Here is a 21,083-nt window from a genome sequence, read left to right on the forward strand (position 1 = left end):
CCCATTAGAACTAGTCTGGTGATGTGTAGGCTAACTTTGAACTATGTGCTTATGCGTATGTAGGATGAGACAACTTTCAAATGCAGGACTAAGCATAAAAACTAATATCTTACAGTAGTTGGCGTACTGATCCATCTAGTGTTTATTCTGTGACACTTTCTGAAGCTGAAGTCCAAGTAGAGCTAGTCAGCCTTCCCTCATCCCAGACACTTCCTCCACTATGCAGGGCTGGAGGATCCCACGTGTTCCTGGGCCAAGCATGCTGTCTGTAAAACAGATTAATGAAAGTAAATGAAGTAAAATAAGGACTTTTTAAGTTAATTGTCTCCTTATGTAACTCTAACTCATAAACCAGCCCACCAGAAATGAGACTAAATTTCCCAGGATGTGCTTAAAAGGATTACAATAGAAAAAAGTCACAAGCAAAACTTTTACTTTACCTTAGATGTGGTATTCTTGTTGGACCAATCAGAGCTCCCATGCTTCACCACGGCCCAGCTCCCTGACTCAGGGTTTGCCTGCTGGACTGGGAGCTGCCTCAGAGCGCGTTTGGATCAGGGCCACTGCACACCACAGCGCAGTCTCCTCTCCCCTCTCTCCAGCCACACTGCACACACAGAGCACAGATTCGACTTTTTTAATACATGTTTTCTTAACACGTGCGTTTACCTCGCCATTTCTGCAGCGTGGACAAACGGTATTCCCTCAATTTTCCCCCAAAAACCCATCCAAACACGTGCGTAACGACATTTTTTTTTATTTGTTAAAAGATGAAGCCCAGATTGTTAATGCTACTTATAAGCTGTGTCCTTACTGGAACGTATGGTCAAGAAGGAGAAAAAAGTGTGAATTTAACACTGCTTGAGATGCAAAGTAAAGAAGCGGAGATGAGCCAGGAGAAAGACCCGGGAAAGGTGGACGTTACCCCGGTGATGAGCGGGACTGTGAGCGCGAGAGGGCAAACACCTACCCCTGAGCCGTTAGAAGAGGAGATGAACAACCAGGAGAATGTCATCAGCCAGGTCAGTTACAAAAACGTGCAATTTAAATTAAAAGCTGGCTTTGCAGTGTTTATTATTACGAACTGCATTATCTTTTTGGTAGTAAATGCTAAGGTTGCTATCCGAATTTACTTTGAATTTGGCCATGGCTGTATTCTTCCGCCAATTAAAGATTTTCTTTTTTTTTTCTTTTCTTTCTTTCTTTCTTTCTTTTTTTTTTTTTTGAACAAGCTAGCTCGAAAAGCGAGTCCAAAATGACCGCATTTTTAAGCAAATAAGTAATGGAAATAACGTAATGAGTTTAATATAGCAATCTTTGTTTAGTCTAATAAAGTATACTGTAATAGGCTATTAGGCTAATTGCAGCATTTGTTACGCTAGCCATTTAGGGTATCCTTCCGCCAGTTTAATTGGAGTGGAACTACATTGCGTTATTTTTATTTTTGAGTCAATTTTAAAAAAAAGGTATTTCACCTGAAAAGCACATTAACCAATATGGCCTGAAAATTGTATATATTACCCCTTACACATTTCATGTTACATATGTTTTTCTGTTGTCAGAATTGGTTTCCTGCCCTTACAGACTGTACATAACATGATTATTTAAGGGTAATTAGCCACACCTGTTTTCAGAGGGGAGCCATTTTGTAAAACAATGTAGTCTACTGTTACTGTAGAGATTTCGATAGCATCTGTTGTTAATAAACTATAATATGACAAATGCTTTTTAAATTTATCAGTATGCTAGACTATTATTAAGCCAGAGGGCAAAAATGAGTAAAAATGTTATTAACATGGATTGGCGATATTGACAGTAATGAATATAGTGATGTTTTTGCATTATCTCAATAACAATAGACTATTCAGATGACATTTTAACATTGCATCAAGAATATCCTAACATATGCCTGTAAATGTCTTGATTGAGGCTCAAGCATGCAAAAAGGGATTGCAAAATTAACCACTTTAAAGCCATAGTATGTAATTTAGGCTATATATCTCAATGGAAAATGTTCCAAAGTATGGCTTTAACTTTATATTCCAATCAAGCAGGTGATGTGCCACATACAGAAAGTTACATACTGTCACTTTAATTTCAAAAGTGCAGAGATTTCACTTTATACCTTTGTTTGCAAGGTAATTAGGAATTTCTGTTCTTTTTGCTGTCATTTTTAATAGTTTTAATTATAGATGATATATTTGATATTCTAATTCTGCATATCACCAGAGTACACTGAACAACAGTTGCACTTTATTGAAAAAGAGGTAACTGTGGTATTAGCTTTTTGACACGTGTATCTGTGATGGAGTAATGTATTGGAACTTTGCTTCAAATGATGACGTAGAAAGCTGGTTGATTTATAGCCTTTGTCAGGTTTGCTTCAACAGTTTCAACCAACTTTCCATCAGTCTCAGAAAGATTTTGGACACTCTCAAACCCCATTTCTTCCATTATAAAATTGGAAATCAGATGTAATGATTTATCTAAGATTTGGCAGTTTTCTACGCTTGGTTAAAAATACTTTGTTTGAACCTTGTCCACACCGCAGTGAGTCAGCTGGACAGTTGAAAGTTTTATGGTTAAGGCTTTCTTCTTCCTGGTGGCTGGTTATGTAATTTTCAAAGTGTAGATGTTCCAAACCCAAATGGCCATTGGGTTGGTTGTGGTTAGAGGCTGCAGTTCTCATCTCGTCACAGGGGTGGGTGGGATACTTTTAACAGCCTTTGTGTTCTGTTTATTGTAAAACTGACAAAAAATTACTTTTAAAAGTTTGCCAGAGCGATATAACATAAAGATAATATCACAATTATTGTTTTGAAGTTCTGCAAAATGAATTACGGTAAGGTATACATTATTGTCCCTAGGTGGAGAGATGGAATGCTCAATTTCAGTATAAAAAAAAAACAAACAAAAAAAACATGTAATTAGAGCTGGGCCATATTGTGATAAAAATTTAATTGTGAGTTCATTTCTGTGACGATCTGTTATTTTGGTAAAAATCACCATACTGTAATTCACTCATTTTCTCTTGAATGTGGGCGCAAACAGACACTTGTCCCCTCCCATTCCTAGTATGGAGCAGATGACTTTAGTTACCTCTTTAAGGCAATATAAAAATACATTTACATGATTTGTGAAGATAAACCATAATCTGGCTCCTAGTTATGATATGATTTTTTTCATGTAACCCACCCCTGCATGTAATTGAATAAATACAAGGTTGATAAGTTTAATGCAAATACAAGGTTGATAAGTTTAATGCCATGCTTTGGAACATTCACATCCACCAGGAAAGTTACATTGTGCACCTTTAAGTTACATTACTTGAACATAGACTTGGTTATTTACAGTCATGTTTCAGCACATTTCAAGTGGATTACCAAAATGATTGTTTTGTTACAGTTGCTGGGAGATTATGACAAAGTGAGGACCATATCCTCAGGCTCGGACTGTGTTTGCCGCTGCATTGTTCGACCAATCAAACGCTCCGACTGTAGCCGCATGCAGGACGGTGACACAGGGGCACCGGTCCGGGACGTTTACACTGTGGAGACGGTGAGCGCAGGTAAAGACTGTAAACGCTGTGAGTGTTTGGCCCCTCCCTCTGCTGTCAACCCCTGTGAAGGAGAATACCGCTTTAAGAAGCTTCAAGAGGCCAGCAAGAACGACATCAAGGTGAGATTATCCGCTAAGTATGAAACTATTAATCTTATGGGGTTCATAAGATGTTATAATAATTTAACTAAAACAGTGTGCTGACATTGTAATACAATGTTTACAGTACTAAGCTCTACTTTCTCTATTTCTCTGTCTAGCTCTATTTTCATATGCTTGTCCGGGACTGGGTCACAGGGGTAGCAGTCTAAGCAGGCACGCAGACTGCTGCCCCCAAGATAATATTTGCTCTTTTAGGGGCATCGTCTGTCTGCCTTAAATCTCAAGCAGAGACAGATATTTTGTTTGGGCTGACCAGCTGTCTAAAAAAGCTTTATCTGAACACTGCACAAAACGTTACTACACCGGGTTTTGGATGAGTTTGTAGTAAATTCAAATGATATAAATTGGGGAAAATAATCATAATCTGCCCTGCTTATCGGGCCATACATATCCGCAGTGTTGGCTATTGGTTTCTCTGGATTCAAAACAATTGGCATTGGCCATGAAAAAACATCTCATTCAACCTCTAATGTAAACGTATTACTAAGTAAAACTACTAACTTTAATGTGTTATGTTCATATTCTTTACATCGCATTGATTTTCCATGTTTGCATTAATTTAGCTTGCCACCATAATAGACTTGCTGGAGGGGTCCTTGTACGGGATGGACCTGTTAAAGTTGAATTCTGTCACCACTAAACTGCTGACCAGAGTCGACAGCCTGGAGAAAGTAAGGAGCTCATTTGCTAGAAGAAAAATTCAAATTCTAGGCCTGTCACAGCAATTTTTGAACTGCGATATATTGGTAAAGAAAATACAGAAGATAAATGATAATATTGAAAATAATTTATGCCATTGACACAACAACCCTAAAGCAGAAAAAACTATTCTATATGTGCAATATGGTTAATAAACACAAACTGCAATAGATAAATAACCCTCTACAGCTCAAATCTAATCGTAAAAGAAAATAACAAAAACATAGTAGGCATGGTAAATACTGGCCTCCAAAATGATCGGTCCATCTAACCTACAGTATATTGAATGATATTGTACTTATCGTGACAGGCCCATCAAATACACTTTTATATCACAGTACTGATAAATCCAGTGTTAGCTCTTGGAAATTCTCTCATCTATCTGTACTTCCTAGACTTTTGCTCGTAGTCTTGCCGAAAAATTAAAAGAGAAAGAACGAATGAGGGAAAAAGAGAAAGAAAAGAAGTCTCAACAGAAAAAGAAGAAAGTGAGTGATTTGGAAAGAATGGGACAGAAGGGCGGATCTGGCAGCGCCAACAAACAGGTAACACAGTTGTACTGCTTAAAGGGCTGGGACCCGATTTCAAACTATGATTCAGGAACATGTCTGCCTGCTGCTTTGATATTGCACCATGACACAGAAACAACTGTCTGGAATAGTGTCATGCAGTTGTTTCCTTATAGTTGTTCAATCTACTCTTTGTTTTTCTGTCACTTTTGATAAAGCACAATGACAAAGAATCAAGTGTCTAAGATAGTGTCAGACAGTTGGTTTCCCATCATTTTTATTGATTGTACTATTGACTTTTATGAAATTCAAATCTTTTGGTTCTCTTAATTTTAAAGAGCTGTTCAGAAGACTTGCTTTTTATATTTTTTAAGACAGAAGCCAAAGTAACAACAAACTAATCACAGAGAGAAATGACTAAGGCTCAGATTAGTTTAAAATGGTTCAAACTGAATGCATTAGTGTGTTTATCCTTTGCAAAAACATTGGTATAATTGTATAACATTGGTACATCTATATGAATATGAATTTATGTTTTATGCAGAAACTATATGAAGAAAAGCAGGGGGCTAAAAATAAGACGGAGATTCAAAAACCTCTTCAAGATAAACTGGAGACAAAGTCAACCATCAAGGATAAGAGCGGCCTGGTCGTTAAGGGCGTTACGTTTTATAAAGCTGAAGAGGAGACAATCAAAGAGAAAGCACAGCCCAGGAATACAAAAGAGAGAGATGGTAAGATGTGGTTTAAACATTTAAGGTCCTATGTTACACAAAATGGATTCTTGTGAGCTTTAATGTTTCCTAATGTTACCTCTTCAAAAATATACCTGGAGTTGTGTTTTGTTTCATTCAAACATATTTGAGTAATCCTTTATTATTAGTGTGTCTATATCTCCAAAGCTCAAAATGCTCTGTTCCACATTGTGATGTCATGTGGTGGTACTTTTCAAGTTAGCAGCTACCTTTTTACCCTTAGTTCAGTAGAGGTTAAAAATCATCCAAATGATTCTAATGAAGGTGTATGGAATTTAAGAACTGGAGAGAAGAACTCAGAAGATAGCGTAATACAGCCATTTAATACACATTTTATTATAAATTTGCCATTATGTCATTTTCTGATTGTTCATGCTATGTTTCAGTTGAATTGCTAGTATCCGACGAGCTCCCCCCAACACGCTCTGCTGTTCCTCCAGTGACTACAAAATCACACAAAATAGAAGTTCCTTTAGCTCCTACATGGTCCACTATTACTACAACCAAACCAGCAACCTCAGGCCCACTTCCGAGGACAACAGTGCCCTCTCTGCCTGCTGATGTGGGACAACCCATCAGTGCTGCTCCTACACAGCTCCTGCCTGGTGTGAAGACTCGTCTGAGCTGGACCGAGAGCCCAGCTGACCAGCCCATGCCTACAAAGAAACCTGGTAACTCAAGCTTAGAATGAGTTACAGTGGTCCCTTGCTATATCGCGGTTAACCTTTCGTCATCTTACTGCTTTGCAGATTTTTTTTTTGTGCACTTTTGCATGCTTTTTTTTTTTACAGCATATGAACTCGCATTGTGTTGCATTGGCTAAGGGATTGTAGAAAAGTATAAAGCTGACTACTTTGTGAATTTCGCCTATTACGGGTTATTTTTAGAACGTAACTCCCACAATAAACGAGGGACCACTGTATTTTTATACAGGTCAAGGCATGTATATAAAACCTTGATATAGTTTATTATAGGTATATAGCCAAAGTCAAAATGCATTGTGATATTGTGCTCAATGTATTTATTAGACCTAGATATATATTTAAAAGAGCCGTAAACATAATAATAAGCATTCAATTAAACAGTAAATATTAGAATAAAAAGTACTCAATCAGAACCTAGTAAGTCTTCAGTCATGAATGTTTCACTATTTTAGATTCTTAGAAAGATGTATTCCTGTGAATTTGTCTACTAAATGTAAGAGTAATAAACATTTGTAATCTGTTGTTCCAGGTTTGTGTAAAGACACTGTGGCCAGTATTTCTGAACCTGTCCAGCACAACACTTATGGTTTACCGAATGGAGCCTGGATGAAGGATGCGCGAGGCCATGGTAGTGTTATCTACCTGACTGATGGTCACTATGGCAACATTCTGCAGGAGTTCAGAGACATGGACGCTTTCAAATCAGGTATTTAGTTTGGCCTAGTTTAGTTTTGTAGTCCTTATCAGATTAGTTTACAACAACAACAACAAATACGCATGGCATATTCAGCTGCAGTTCTTAAACTTCCCACTAGGGGAAGTCTCCTCAGACAAAATGTCCTCATAGGAAATGCAATAAAATCGGCTAGGGCATGGGTTGTAGTTTGACTTTAAATGTGGCTCACTGAAGGTGTTCTGCTGACTTGAAAAGAAGTGAAAGAATTACTGAAGCATTAGGTGTTCTGCTGCCATGTCAGTGGCATGTAATATGATCTACTTCAACAAAGAGGAAGAGCTGACTGTGTTAATACGTATTCAAACATGGTTTCATGGCAAATAACATGCTGACCTGGTCACACACGATTACAGAGTTAAACAGCCAACAAAAGCCTGTTAAAATGCTTTTGAACAGCAAGGAAAGAGTTAAGACCTGCCACCACAGTGTTCTTTCTATGGCTCTCCTCGTTAGTATAGTGGTGAGTATCCCCGCCTGTCACGCGGGAGACCGGGGTTCGATTCCCCGACGGGGAGGCAATTCTTTATGCTACATGGACTTAACACATACACATTTTAATTAAATCTTTACCCCAGCACAGAAAAGATCACTTACATTCTGTGTTTATAATCTTTGAAACCATAAAAGTCACAGCTGTTTCTATCTCACTTCTACAAGAGCCCTGCTATTCCCCGGCTGGACAGCAGCGTCAAAGCTGCTTTATTATGTGGTTTTACAAGTAAGAAGAGAAAATACACATTTGATAGAGACAGAATTGTGAAATGAGTAGCACTGCAAGGTTGTCTGCAGACAATAGGCTGCAACTCATGAATAGATCTTTTGTTGTGATAAATGTGGTGAGCAGATAACCCCAGTGCTGCTTCCAGAGGCTGAGGCTTTTAGTACTGTGTCTTTATGAGACAAACTGTGGTCCAAGAAGTATTTTTATAACCTTCAGAAAAGATGAGCTATAGCTGAATCTGTGGACTTAATTTCCTCTTTTTTTAGAAACTCAATATATATTGCTAGTTCTTACATTTTGTTTGTATGTCTGCGGCCTATATCTGAGAAGAATCTGTAAGGAGAATGTTTCATACTCTTAATTCCCCTCCCCCACAAAGTCCCTCTGACGTCTCCACACTCTGACCTCAAGAGAAGAAGTGTCTCTAAATGTTGGACTGTGCACAGAGGTTTCTCTAAGTGCTAGGTGACTCTTGTGACCTTACACAGTCAAACTGCCATGTCATGGTCTATATTATAGAAACAGTTCTGTAGAGCTCCATATTGGTATTGAGATGTTTGTACATAAAACTATTTTCAAACTATAACAAGTAACTTTTTTCATGTTAACTGAATTCAAGAAAAAATACTTTTAATTTCCTTTTTTTTAATCCTCTTAGAACTCTAATTTCTTCTGATATAGTTTCTATTATCTTAAGAAATTAATTTTGTCATCAGCATAAATGGCACATTTTAAAACATTGGACACTGAGCAAGGTCATTGATATATAGTATGAATAATACTAATAATAATGGGCCACTGCCGACCCCAGTGGGACACCAAGCCTAGCTCAAGCAGCAGCACTGCCCCAGTGGTATTGAAGGATGGGCCAAATTTGGACAAAGGACAAATTTGTACCTTACCTTTCCCATCTCTAATCATACGTAAGAAAGCCATATTAATTTTCAGACAGTATTTTTCCCTATAAATAACTCAAGCTGTGCAGCAAAAAGTTCCAGAATTTTTGCAAAGTATGAGGACCCTTCCATTGAAGATATTATATCAACTAATTCTGCAAAAGTCCCAGACAAAATATTTAGAAAGGTAGAGTAAAGTGACGTGAGAGACTCGCTCCACCCAACAAGATTTGATGCTGCTTTATGGCATAATCCTAGTATCACAATAGGTAAACATCCAATATAGTGGGCTCAATGTTTACGGTGAACAGTGAGGATTGGAGATTTATTTGACGGGGACATGTTAATGACCTATGAGACTTACATGCTTTATTGGGAAACATTATACATATTTGGATCATTTAAAAAAGACTCAGGAACTGTATGTTCTTGAGTTAAATGTCTGCAGACCTGTGTGCGGCCCAAGGGCTGGGTGCTGCAGAAGTGACATTTCCTCTGTTATTTGACGGCTACAGTTGTTACATAAGACACTCATAAACAGCACGTAATAGTCTAAGCAGCTGCATTTGTGTTTGTGCAGGGAAGCCCAGTAACTCATACAAGCTGCCGTACAGCTTCACGGGGACAGGCCATGTGGTCTTTGACGGGGCCTTCTTCTACAACCGCGCCTTCAGTCGGGACATGATCCGCTTTGACCTGCGGCGCAGACTAGTGGCGGCCTGGACCACACTGCATGATGCCCTGTTGGAGGAACAGGCCCACAGGACACACTCAGAGGTAAGATTTATGATATTTCCAAGAAAAGCAAATGATTTATGACAGAAATGGGCAGGGCTAGGAACGTTAGAAACAATAAGTGTAAATCACCTGAGGATGAAAGGGACACAGAAGCAGCTCTGTGGAAAATACTTGGTTTTGTGGATTTGCTCCATGTTAAGAGACAGTTCAACCACCATGGTAAATTGGGTCTTTCATAAGTTCAGTTAAGGATAAGGTAGATAAATAATTTTGATAAGATGAGTAAAACTAGTCCAGAAAATTGTGGCACCAAAGTAAAATGTAAGATCCTATAGTCACAGGCAGTGTTTACACTCAGTGACATTTGAGTCGTATTATTCAGGTGCTCTGTTCAAATAACCATCCCTCACTTGGAATACAGGGCTTCTTTCCATGTAGTTTAATACTCTACACCTCTCTACATTTCTACACCTGGATTTAAACTTATTTACTAGATCTAAAACCCAATACCTTGAAAGCAAATCATGATTTTATTTTTTTGAAGCTATAACATTGGTCGGTTTGACTTGTGAATAACCCTTGGCTAAGATCATGAGGTTGGTTGATGAAGTGTTGAATTTGCATGCCTGTGTTTTCAGGTAGAGTTTGCCGTAGACGAGTCAGGTCTGTGGGTGCTCTATCCTGCCCTGGACTCAGAAGGTTTTCATCAGGAAGTGATCCTTCTCACTCATCTCCGCCCACGAGACCTGCAGCCAATCCAGACCTTCCGAACTGGTCTGCGCCGTGGTCGCTATGGGAACAGTTTCCTGGTTTGTGGCGTGCTCTATGCTGTGGACAACATACAGCATCGCTATGCTAATGTGACATACGCCTTCGACACGCACACATTTACACACACAGTGCCTCTCTTAGCATTCACAAGCACACACCAGCACACAGCCCAACTCAGCTACTGCCCTCTGGACAAAAAACTGTACGCATGGGACAATGGACACCAGATGATGTACGACGTCATCTTTGCCTATTAGACTGAGCACAGAATCACACTGAACTCTATGAATGTTTAGACTGTGGAGAACTTGAACAGACACTGCTGAGCCTCACTCAAGTCCAGAGGAAACCACAACATGCTTTTGGACACAAACTTCACGATTTACTTTTAACACACATAAACTCATAATTATCTTGGACTTGAAAAAGCCTAGTCACTTAAAATGTCTTTGGAAAACATCATGTCAGACAAACTACTGTTAATTTTTTTCATCTTTATTATACCTTTTGAATCAGTTTAATGCAGAATGTAACAAATCAAGCCTACCCCATGTTTGTAAAACGTTAACTTTTTTTTTTAGATTTACACAAATTTAAGTGAAGTTCAATGCTTTATAGATCACCTAATTTTTAATGCGCATTTTCAAGATTTACAAATGTAATTGGAATTGGAGATGGCCAAATATCACATTTAAAATCCTTCACCTCCACCTAAACCACATTCATTTGCTTTAGGTGGATTTTAGTGGAATTAAAGAGCATTTTGGAAGATGGAAACAAATATAAAACCCATGTGACCATCGGACTACATACCTGCACCAGATCCGAGTTCACACAGGTGATGAACAATGACAAAATGTTGCTGGTTATTTTTGGCCCAAAATCCCCCAGAGGAGCATATCCCAACAAACACTGCAGAATCCTTGAGGTTCAGGCTAAAAACAAAAGATGTTGGCCAACTATAACACATACTCACAGTCTAATCTTCATTAGCAGAGTAAGAGCAAGAAGTAGAGAAAATGTATGCTTGTCCAGCGTTGTTTTAAACTTCAGTGCAGTACTTGGCGAAAACAGGGACAGCAGGCTTTAGCTTGGTGCTAAAACATATCTATAACATTATAACAACCTGCTTATAACCTGCTAACTTTTGTACACAACAAAAATGTTCTGATGCAACTTTTGGAAATGTGGTCATTTTATATGGATGGAAACACAGTTACTGAAACAATATGAGACAGTAAACGATTGTGACTGTTCTGAGACTTTGACTGCTTTTCTGCTCCAGCACCTGAGCCAAAACAAATGAGAAAAACTGTAATTGCATTGAGAAGTCATTTACTTTTGGGACTAATCCTAACCATTTCTTTTCTTATATAAGACTGTTAGAATGGACAGTAACTATTAAAGAACTGAGAAGTAGCCAGTAAATTTCACAAATTAAAGAACATTTTGTATTTAGGGAAACCCTGAATGATTGTATTTAAATCACTACACACAACACTTTATTTGCACAGTAAGCATATCTTAACATTTTTGACATGCTCACTTATGTAGTGACCATTTTGCGAAACCACAAGAAGTTTGACAAAGTTGATTTCAGACAGCTGCTTTTTGTTATTTAAAATAAACTCGTAATAATTTCTTACTAAATTTTGCTGATCTGTCTCGTGCTTGTTGGTCATAAACTTGTTTCTTTTCACTTCTAAATACAAATTAGGGTTGCAGAATTTGAGAAAAACTTAGATATGTACGTTTTGTATAGTGACAACCATATTAGTGTGATATTTGAAATATACTTTTTGGCACAATGAGATCAGTTAAATTAAAGCAAAAAAAAATTCTCCATTTACAAGTTAAACTAGTCAAAACAAAACAAAAAACTTAACAAAGACAAAACCAAGACCAACCCAAGTCTGATGTAGAACCTAAGGAAAATCATGAACAAAGTCTGTTTTTTTGTCCATCTTACTTTCCAAAAACAGTACACGTTTGAAAATGGAGAACTTTGTGTTTTTGCGATATATTTATTTTCTTGCATTTATTACATCAGCCAATATTGTGATATTGATAATTTAATATAATATGATTTAATATAATATAATATTGTGCAGCACTAGTAGAACTCCAACGTGGCTTGTGCTTACAAAGACAATGAATGATGTGGCATGATGGGCAGAGCTGTCCCAACGGTGCAGTGTAATTCTTCACTTCATGGACTGGTTTTATTAGGCCTGTGCTATGGTGGGGCATCCAGACATGTGTTTGTAGGTGACCCGCGGGAGCACTTAACCTCATACAGGGAAAACACACGTCACCATTTAGACCTGTGAGGCACTCTATCTTCTCTTAATCACTCAGAGGAGGTGCCCACAGCTTGGATTGGCCTAAGCAAGAAAATGGAAGAATGTTAAGTAATACTCAAATTCCACTAAATCAGGGCTAGGATCTGGCTAAAATGTACAAGTAATGTGCCCAAACCCATGCTTGAATCTTGTAGTCCTAGAGTAGTAGCCATAGTATATAAAACTTGCATCCTTGCTGTGAGCGGGCTTGCCTCTCCATAAACCTGACTTGTAAAATGTATTGACAAAATGACAAGGATGGCATATAAGTGGCAACTGGTATGTAGTTAGTGTTTATTCAGCGATTAGTTAGAATTTATAAAGTCTTTTTAAGATAACAGTTTATGTACAAGGTGTCCATTGCTAACATTAATAATGGTTCAATCACTGTAAAATATGGCCATACAGAAAAAAACATTACTGAATACTTACACACTAATAAGCAAGAGGGGTTATTATGCAAGTTATAGCATTATTCCATTATCAAAAACATGTGTGAAGAGGTTTTAGATGTGATCCATTCATGTTTGAGTAATCTAGCGATCTCTCCTGGGCCCTATTTGAATCATCCTTACAGTTAGCAGTACAATCCTATCTTAGACTCAGCACACAAGACTACCCATGCTCCTGCACAGCAATTTTTAATAAATATACAAAAACATCATACAAAACAATACACAACTTGACAAACCTGATTCGATGTGCAGCAGTTTCATTAGCGGGATGCACACTGATTGTGCTGTGATACCATTCGGAAAAGGGGACTCAAAGTGGAAAAAGCACAACTGAAATTAATTAAACATTTTAATTTTAAAAACAGATTTAATTAGCACTGTGTTTGCATTTTCATGTTCGTAAGTTGTCCCTAAACTTGTTTTTTCTAGGTATTTACAAGCAATAAAACACCAGTATTATCATGAAATACTTTTATTTATTTATTTTCACAAGTACAACTGCTGCAGAATTCTTTACCTGTTTTTGAATGTGCTGTATATTTAAAATGTAGTGAAATGTATTCATTCATTGATATTATGTACTGGTAATGTGTCCCCTCCACATCCACATGTTGTGTTTACTATTTATTAATCATGAACCACATTAATACCACTTTGTAACTGTAACCTACAACTCAAATGTAGAATTCTAACATGGACTTATTCCTATGTGCTTAGACTGTTCACCCTCACCACACGTTGAAAAGTTGTGGAAAGATTTAGAAGTTGTTTTTGTATAACGTTGCTATGGAAACACATTGTGTCTGTATGCGCCTCTGGGCCTGGACGCGTGTGGCCACCTGGGAGGCTGCAGTAGAAAGCCTCTCATTCACTCCTCAGTCTGCTCAGGGCAAATATGAAGATGCCAGTTTAGTGTTTGTGAATGTGAAATTATGACCACCCAAGAACACTTAGGCTAGTGTGTGGTTAGCAGAGCAGACAGGAAAAAATGAACCGGCTAGCAACTTTAAGGACTACTTCATTTTGCACTACAGTATGCAATATACTATGTCACATATTAGCTGTTATGCAATCATTAGCACTCCATATATTTTGTATTATCCTGTATAATATTTGCAGTCTGCATCTGTGTGGGGAAAAGGTGATTCATTGCCAGCAAGACGGATGAGTGACTCAGTTTAAATGAGGCTGAGAACAAGAGCTGCTATAAGTTAGATTCATATGAGCAATGGCAATTCTTGCATTAAAATAACCTAAATGAGTCTGATGAAGCTGTTTAGACTCAGGTATGCACTTCCTGGATTACCACGCAATGACATCACAAGGTGTAATGGAGAATTTTCAGCTCTGAAGAGGGAAATGGACTAAATATATATGGACACTAAAGCACTGGGATACATTTAAACTTAGATCTACAGTGTAAAATATACTTCAAATCCGCCACCTGCTTGTCTTCATCACATTTTAGGGAGCACTTAATGACCCATTTGTTCTCCGTTGACAGAAATCACTAGAAAGCAGATGAGCTGAGAACACAGGAGTTTGAAGCACGAGGCTAGAGGAAGTGCAGACTGGAGGAGGACAGATAGTTATGCGTCCCAGACTGAAACTCCACATCTGCTCCATCGCTCAGTCTGGAGCAGAGAGCAGAGAGCGGCCAGGAGCCCAGCTGTGGAGGTGAGGGCTCGGTATCACCCACACACACACATGTAATGCCTTATAAAACTGTGATACGGAGAGTAGGAGGCTGTACTGATGCCAAGTGGCTGTGAAAAAGGGACATCTCTATCAGATAAATTGGAACTAAACACTAAATCCATCTTTTTTCACTGCTAAACTGTGTATATAGTTTTAACAGCATTATCTACTGTTCCTAGTCATTTATGTGCAGCTTTTTGGTCAAAGACACCTGAATTTAAGTTTGTGCTACCTTCAGTGGCCTCTGCAATTTCCAGTAGTTGGTGACATTATGCAAGACTGCCCTAATTACAGCCAGGTGTAATGAAAAACACCAGAGGCAGAGTTTGAGGTGTGGATACTTGTAAGACCAATCACACTGTTACTTATTGCTGGGTTTCAGATGACATCATAATATTCTACAGGCCAATCATATTTAATACAGATGGGAGCAGCTAAAATGTATACTGTGCTGATTGTTGTAATATATTTAGTTTGTGGGTCAAGTTACTAAAAGAAATGATCAGATTCAACATTTGTGAATTTGCCATTTGGATATTTCATTGTAAAGTGCAGTGTGAGCAATGGGAAAAACTGGGAGCATGACATCATCACATTCCAGAAACTGAAAACTACCAATTCCCCTCTTTTTCCTAAAGCTGAAGTATTTAATTTTTTTTCTCATAAATGAACAAATTCTGTTTTCTGCCCCAGGAAGCATATTGTAAAAGTAGACATTTGTGACAAAAACGCAGACCACTGGACACTGATTTCATCCAACTAGACTACATTTTATCTATTCACATTTGTAAGAAAGAGTGAGTGAGTCACTGTATGACACTTTGGCTGGAAAAGCTGTTCTAAAGCTGCACAAGTGTCCAAAACCAATGCATATGAACACTAGTGATACAACAAAGGGTTTGTGAGAACTTCCTCCTTTTGTGGTTGGATCATCTGATACTGTAGCCATGTTTTAACAGTGCTTCTTATCATTAGTTTGCTCAGAGTCAGAATCATTATTCATGCTTGTTTAAGTAATCCTGTATTGTTCTGCATTCAAGGCTTAAGTGCTCTGAAACCTTTTTCACCTGCCTACATGATTACTGGGCTCATAACTGACAACTGACAATTCTTTAAAACTATTACTTCTAGCCAACATATGTATTTACCTATATTCATCTTTAATGTTTTACAAAAATGGGCAGAACAAGCGCACACGTCATTCTGAACAGGAGGTAATTTGCAATAGAATAGAGTAATAATTGAAATCATGATTTGAAATTTGATTGCATAGACTAAGGCTGTGTTCCAGGAAAGTGGGGGGTTGGATATTTCCCAGTTGAACATTACGAGTTCCAACATCAGAGCATTCCAGCCATGAATCTATTCAAATAACTGGATAGGGTGTTGCTGCTTAGAGCTGTCTCGAGTTGGATTAGTGGCCACTCATTGTTACTACAACGAAAAATTCCATCCTGCCCAGAAAGGATTTTTCTAGTAGAGCGCAATGTAATCACAAACTGCTCATGTTTGGCTGACAGGGACCGACAGGGACCGTCAGGAACCGACAGGTCGACAGGGACCGACACAGGGACCGACAGGGACAGACAGGGACTGATATGGTACGTACAGCCTTCAGAAAGGTAGAATTTTGACCTATTTGCAGATCATAAACTTTTTCTCAGCTCAAAATCTGTTGTCTTTTCAATCGTTAGCTTTGGCTCTATGTCTGCTCTAGCTAAGCTCAAGCTCTGGTTGATTAGAGCGGTCATGTGGTACAACATGAGCGAGCATGTGAGCGACGTGAACACGCCAAACTGTCAGGAACAAACTGCACTGGAAGCATAAACATCATCATTTATTATTTATTAATTATTCCCTTGCCCCCTTTGCACCCGCTCTGCTCACTCTTGTCATGCAAAGTCTCATGGGGTTAGCTCAACTGCGCTTGGTCGATGGGCAGGGCAGGACCCGATGTACCTAGACGCTAAAGGCTAAACTTGTGACATGCGTCATTGAGTACGGCCCATTCACCTCACGTTTAGTCCCCAGGGCTTAATTCCATCTGAATGAACTCATATGTAAACAATATGGTTGATGCTAAACCAAAGGCTAAATAAATGTGAATTTTAAACAAATGTATGTAACTTGACAGAACAGTATCACATTTCACCTGCATAAAGAGTTTACATTGTTTATGCTGGTCCATGTCAGATCCACTTTTTGTGGTGGTTCGTTTTGCTGTAATCCATCACAGATGAATTCTTATGTGAAGTGGGAGTCCTCCCATCATCTCCCAGTTCACAAGTGGTAATCACCAGAGCAGCATTCCAGGGTATTTTTTCAAGTCGGAGGTGGGAAAATTTCAGTTACAAGTTTCCTGGAACACACCATTAGTTCAAACCAAGATTGTGTTTGTAGATTTTAATTAGCTTAAACAAGAGCTAAACTGTCTGCCTGTGCCTGTGTTTATAGTTTGTCAGTTAAATGAATCTACTTAAACAAAAACATCTTGTTTGTGGTGCAAACAACTTTTTACTTACAATCTTCATCACATTCAAATGTTTATTTATTTGCTGTCTTAGAAACAAAAAGTTAAACTGAGAATAGCTCACTGTGCAGTTTATATTCTCTTTTGGGATGAGTCTGCAAATCTGTCCAGGCCAAAAGTTTACAGTAGATTCCCATTCTTCTGGATAATAACTGTAAACGGTCTTACTGTGAATCCAATCAGCCCAGAGCATAACCACATCCACATGAGTCAGTGCCTCCACCAGATCTGCTCCTGCTGTCTCCTCCAGCCCAGTTGCCATAGCAATTAACTTTTTTTCTTTTGAATGGGAAAAAGCCTTCAAAATGTTGCATATAACAGAAAGCTGAAACCAATAGAGCTCTGGAGTGTGACGTCACTCCTCAGAGTTGTCAGTGAGCCTATTGTTAAACCAGTGGAGGTTTTGTGACTATAGAGTGATTGATGTAGTTACCAGAAGTGACACAGTAGTTTATCAAGTTGTTCCACCAAGCTTTTGTTTACTTTTTAACATTGTTTGGGCTAATATATCTCTATGAGCAGTTTGCACTACTGCCACAAACATGGCGGATTTCCAATGGCCATTTCTTGACATTTCGTCTTGAGCTCTATAAACATAGATATCGGGATCAACTTTGTATTTCTAAGTACTCCTGTCTCATAAGGGATCACAGGAGGATTTACTTAAAATGAGATTGTTTTTGCCAAGTGTTGTTCCAAATTAATACATAAAAACAAATCTGTCTAAACAATATAAACAAATAAACTTTTTAAAGACAATATTCGTGCAGCCAAATGAGCCTGGAGTGAAGAGAGTAGACAGAGTGGGGTTATATAAGGACATTCAAACCAACACTGGCTGATGACTTGTGGTTTAATTGTTCAAAGATATCAAGTAAAAGAGTTGTTATTCATAAATCCTTTGTTTACTTGGTACTGATAAATTAGTAGCACCTTTACCATGGAACTTTTCTGGTGGAGGGCCCATCATTTGCTTGTCTCATGTTACTGCTTTGAATGTTTCAGAATATGGTATACTCTTTCATGTTTTCAGTTGTAGTTGTTTTTATTGCCAAAATATTTGCTTTGGGAGAGTCACCTGCTTGTTTCCATGGAGACAGCTAAGTTTAAAGCAATTTGGTGAAGCACTGTAGGTGAAATAACAGAATCTCCATGGAGAAACGATGGGCTCGGAACCTCCACCTAAAAACATACATGGTGCCCCTTTAAGCAAAATTCTGGACAGACTACTGATACTTTGCAGCTGGTGTCGTCAACATTTCCTGGGGTTGTAAAGCTAACTGTTGGCACTGCTCTGTCTGAACCTCTGTCACACAAGTTAGACTTTAATCTGAATGTTATTTTAACACAATTTGACCATGAACTATAACAGATGAGCTGATTGTGTACTGTCAAGCGAGTCTCTCACACATACATTTGCAGTCACAAGCTAACGTTAGCCAACAATTTTTCAGGTAGTTCAGCTCACCTTTTAAAAAAAAAAAATGAAGCCCCTAAACAGGACCAGGAAGACTCGTGTTGATTACAGGCTCCTGTGCTATTTAAATCCATTTTCTGTTTTTGCTTGAGTGTTCAGACAATCTTTAAAATGGTTTTGGATATTTTTGTTAGTGTGGCCATTGTGTCTCCATGGTAACTGCTAAACATTCACAGAACACCCCCAGACTGGTGCCACTGCCAAGTATCAAGAAGCCACGTCCCAGTTCAACGGCTGCATCCTTTGACGGCTACATTTGAAGGCCAGTCGCATCACGATCGGACCAACAAGACTGTCCCATTTCACGCAGCCACAAACGCAGCCCACATTTCCATGGAGACTGGCCCTGACCAAAGGACACGTCTGAGCATCCCTCATGGCCTGGTCAGATGTTCAAAAAACACAGAGGAAAAAATTTCGTCCAGAGAGAAAACATGCAAGTACACGCTTTTCAGTTTATGAAATCATTACTAACACAACTGTAAACATGACATAGGCCATAACACTCACAAAACTGTCCAAGAAATGTGGTATTAACTCCCTAAGCCTTGGACATTTGAACTAAAAGTCTGACTGCAGCTAATGCAGTGAAAAGTCCCCTCAAACTTTCATATTTGGACAGAGTGCCAACAAACACTGATCATGTTTTTACTGTTAGGAGAAAAGAAGTCCACTGAGTATTTAATAAAGCTCCAAGGAGGAAATAACCACGTTTTCATGGACATGGGACTAAACACTTGGCCAGTGGAGCTTGGAGGTAGGCACAGTTGAATTATGTCTAACAAACTTATATTTCCGTGCAGATTACGCAATATAAACCTCCAATTTATGTATTTAATTCTGTGATTTATCTGCTTTTTACAGTCCCTGAATGTTTTTTATATTAAAGAGTCAAAAACATCGTTTGGACTGGGCAGATTTATGACAGTAATATAACAGATCTGTGCTCACACTGATGCAGAGACTAGAGACATGTGTCTGTCTGTTAGGCCCATCAGACCTAATCGTATAATAATGAGAAAACATTTTAAAATGTTTGATATTCATTTTCTGTCCTCATTTGCAGTCTCCTGTATGACAGAAAACACTGCTAGGGTCATAGACCTGGGGGCTGATAAAATGCATGTGATGCATAAAATGGAGAGGTGCTGTCCTGCTGCCACACAGACTAGTGCCACTCATGAGGTATGGGACACGTTGCAATCATGATCAAATTGAAATCATAATTTAAATGGTGAAAATAAGTATTTCTCAAATGTGTACTATTGCTGACTTCATTTAGCTGTTTGTATTTATATAAATGGTTGGTGGATTTGAATAATATTCGTGACATGCTCTGTGAACCTAATTTCAGCCAAACCTGTAATAGTTTTGTAAATTTCTTAATGTGTTTGTCATTACAGATTTTGACTGCAGGATTTTCAACCAACCAAACATAAGGCCCATTATCCCAATGTGCAGAGGGCAGAGCTGGGGATGCATCATACTGAGTGGTCTAAGTGCACTGGGTCATGTCTCCATCATCCACAGTCACTGAGGAGGAGCTGGTCCTGCAGAGGACCTGTGAGGCGTCTATGGTCCCATCAAGGCCCATGCTGTGTGCTGCTGTCCTTTATGTGCCCTAATAGTGTAGTGTGTGCGTAAAGTTCAGGTTTATCTTCTAATTTCTTGCAGAAGACAAAAATATTTCTTATGAGAGTAAAGGTAGTTTCTTCTATTTGTGTGATTTTAATGTCTTTCTTATTCTGTAAAGCACTTTGAATTACCTTGTGCACGAATTGTGCTATACAAATAAACCTGCCTTGCCTTGCCTTCTAATCTTAGCTGAAGGACACCTAAAAGGTTTTATCATTGAGTACCATGAGTTACACTAATTTTCTTTTTTTGCGTTTTTAGTTATAAAATTTGAGTAAGATTTATTATAATATTTTGGGCTCATGGTCCAACTATTTGATAACTAGAGTGTAATCTTTTTAATCAATTCATGTGTGTAATATGCATGGTGCGTGTAGTTAGCATTAGCGTTAGCATTAGCAGTGTGCCTCGGTTGCTGGGTGACCGGAGCGGCTCCGTGGGTTAGACCTGTCCCATTTCGGCTCGGCCTTTTTGGTCCATGCAGGATACACGGAGGAGCAGCCTTCATCGGCTGGATCCTTCAAAGGATGCAGCCGTTGAATTGGGTCACGGCTATAGTGTAAATAATTTAAAATGCAAACATTTTGATAACTGACACAAGTGAACACACAACATTTTCCCTCTAAATTCATCATCAGGAATTGTTTTAAATGTAAATGGAGGTTAATACTATGCAATATAAATCAGATACTCTCTA

General features: G+C 38.5%; 1 protein-coding gene and 1 non-coding gene across 3 annotated transcripts; both read left to right on the top strand.

Moving 5' to 3' along the window:
• The first annotated feature begins 561 nt into the window (after positions 1-561).
• LOC117385570 (olfactomedin-like protein 2B) lies at positions 562-11,769 on the top strand. Of its 2 annotated transcripts, XR_008649036.1 has the most exons (10): positions 562-1,022; positions 3,406-3,678; positions 4,284-4,391; positions 4,815-4,964; positions 5,473-5,662; positions 6,070-6,354; positions 6,917-7,093; positions 9,321-9,517; positions 10,117-11,042; positions 11,141-11,769. XR_008649036.1 is itself a non-coding variant. In XM_033982861.2 (9 exons), exons 1-9 carry the CDS (start codon positions 771-773, stop codon positions 10,504-10,506), a joined length of 2,022 nt encoding a protein of 673 aa, XP_033838752.2. In that variant the 5' UTR covers positions 562-770; the 3' UTR covers positions 10,507-11,769. The 2 variants fall into 2 exon arrangements, 1 of the variants encoding a protein (XP_033838752.2); XM_033982861.2 differs by having other exon boundaries at positions 10,117-11,769.
• On the top strand, positions 7,567-7,638 carry trnad-guc (transfer RNA aspartic acid (anticodon GUC)). Its single transcript has one exon. It is a non-coding gene; the product is annotated as a tRNA-Asp (tRNA).
• Positions 11,770-21,083: the final 9,314 nt, after the last annotated feature.

Source organism: Periophthalmus magnuspinnatus, chromosome 17, assembly GCF_009829125.3.
Source record: "Periophthalmus magnuspinnatus isolate fPerMag1 chromosome 17, fPerMag1.2.pri, whole genome shotgun sequence".
NCBI lineage: Eukaryota > Metazoa > Chordata > Actinopteri > Gobiiformes > Gobiidae > Periophthalmus > Periophthalmus magnuspinnatus.

Coding starts and splice junctions, on each gene's coding strand:
- LOC117385570 (XM_033982861.2), top strand. CDS start 771: ATGAAGCCCAGATTGTTAATGCTACTTATAAGCTGTGTCCTTACTGGA. Junction 3,679..4,283: donor CCAGCAAGAACGACATCAAG/GTGAGATTATCC, acceptor GCATTAATTTAG/CTTGCCACCATAATAGACTT. Junction 7,094..9,320: donor CATGGACGCTTTCAAATCAG/GTATTTAGTTTG, acceptor GTGTTTGTGCAG/GGAAGCCCAGTAACTCATAC.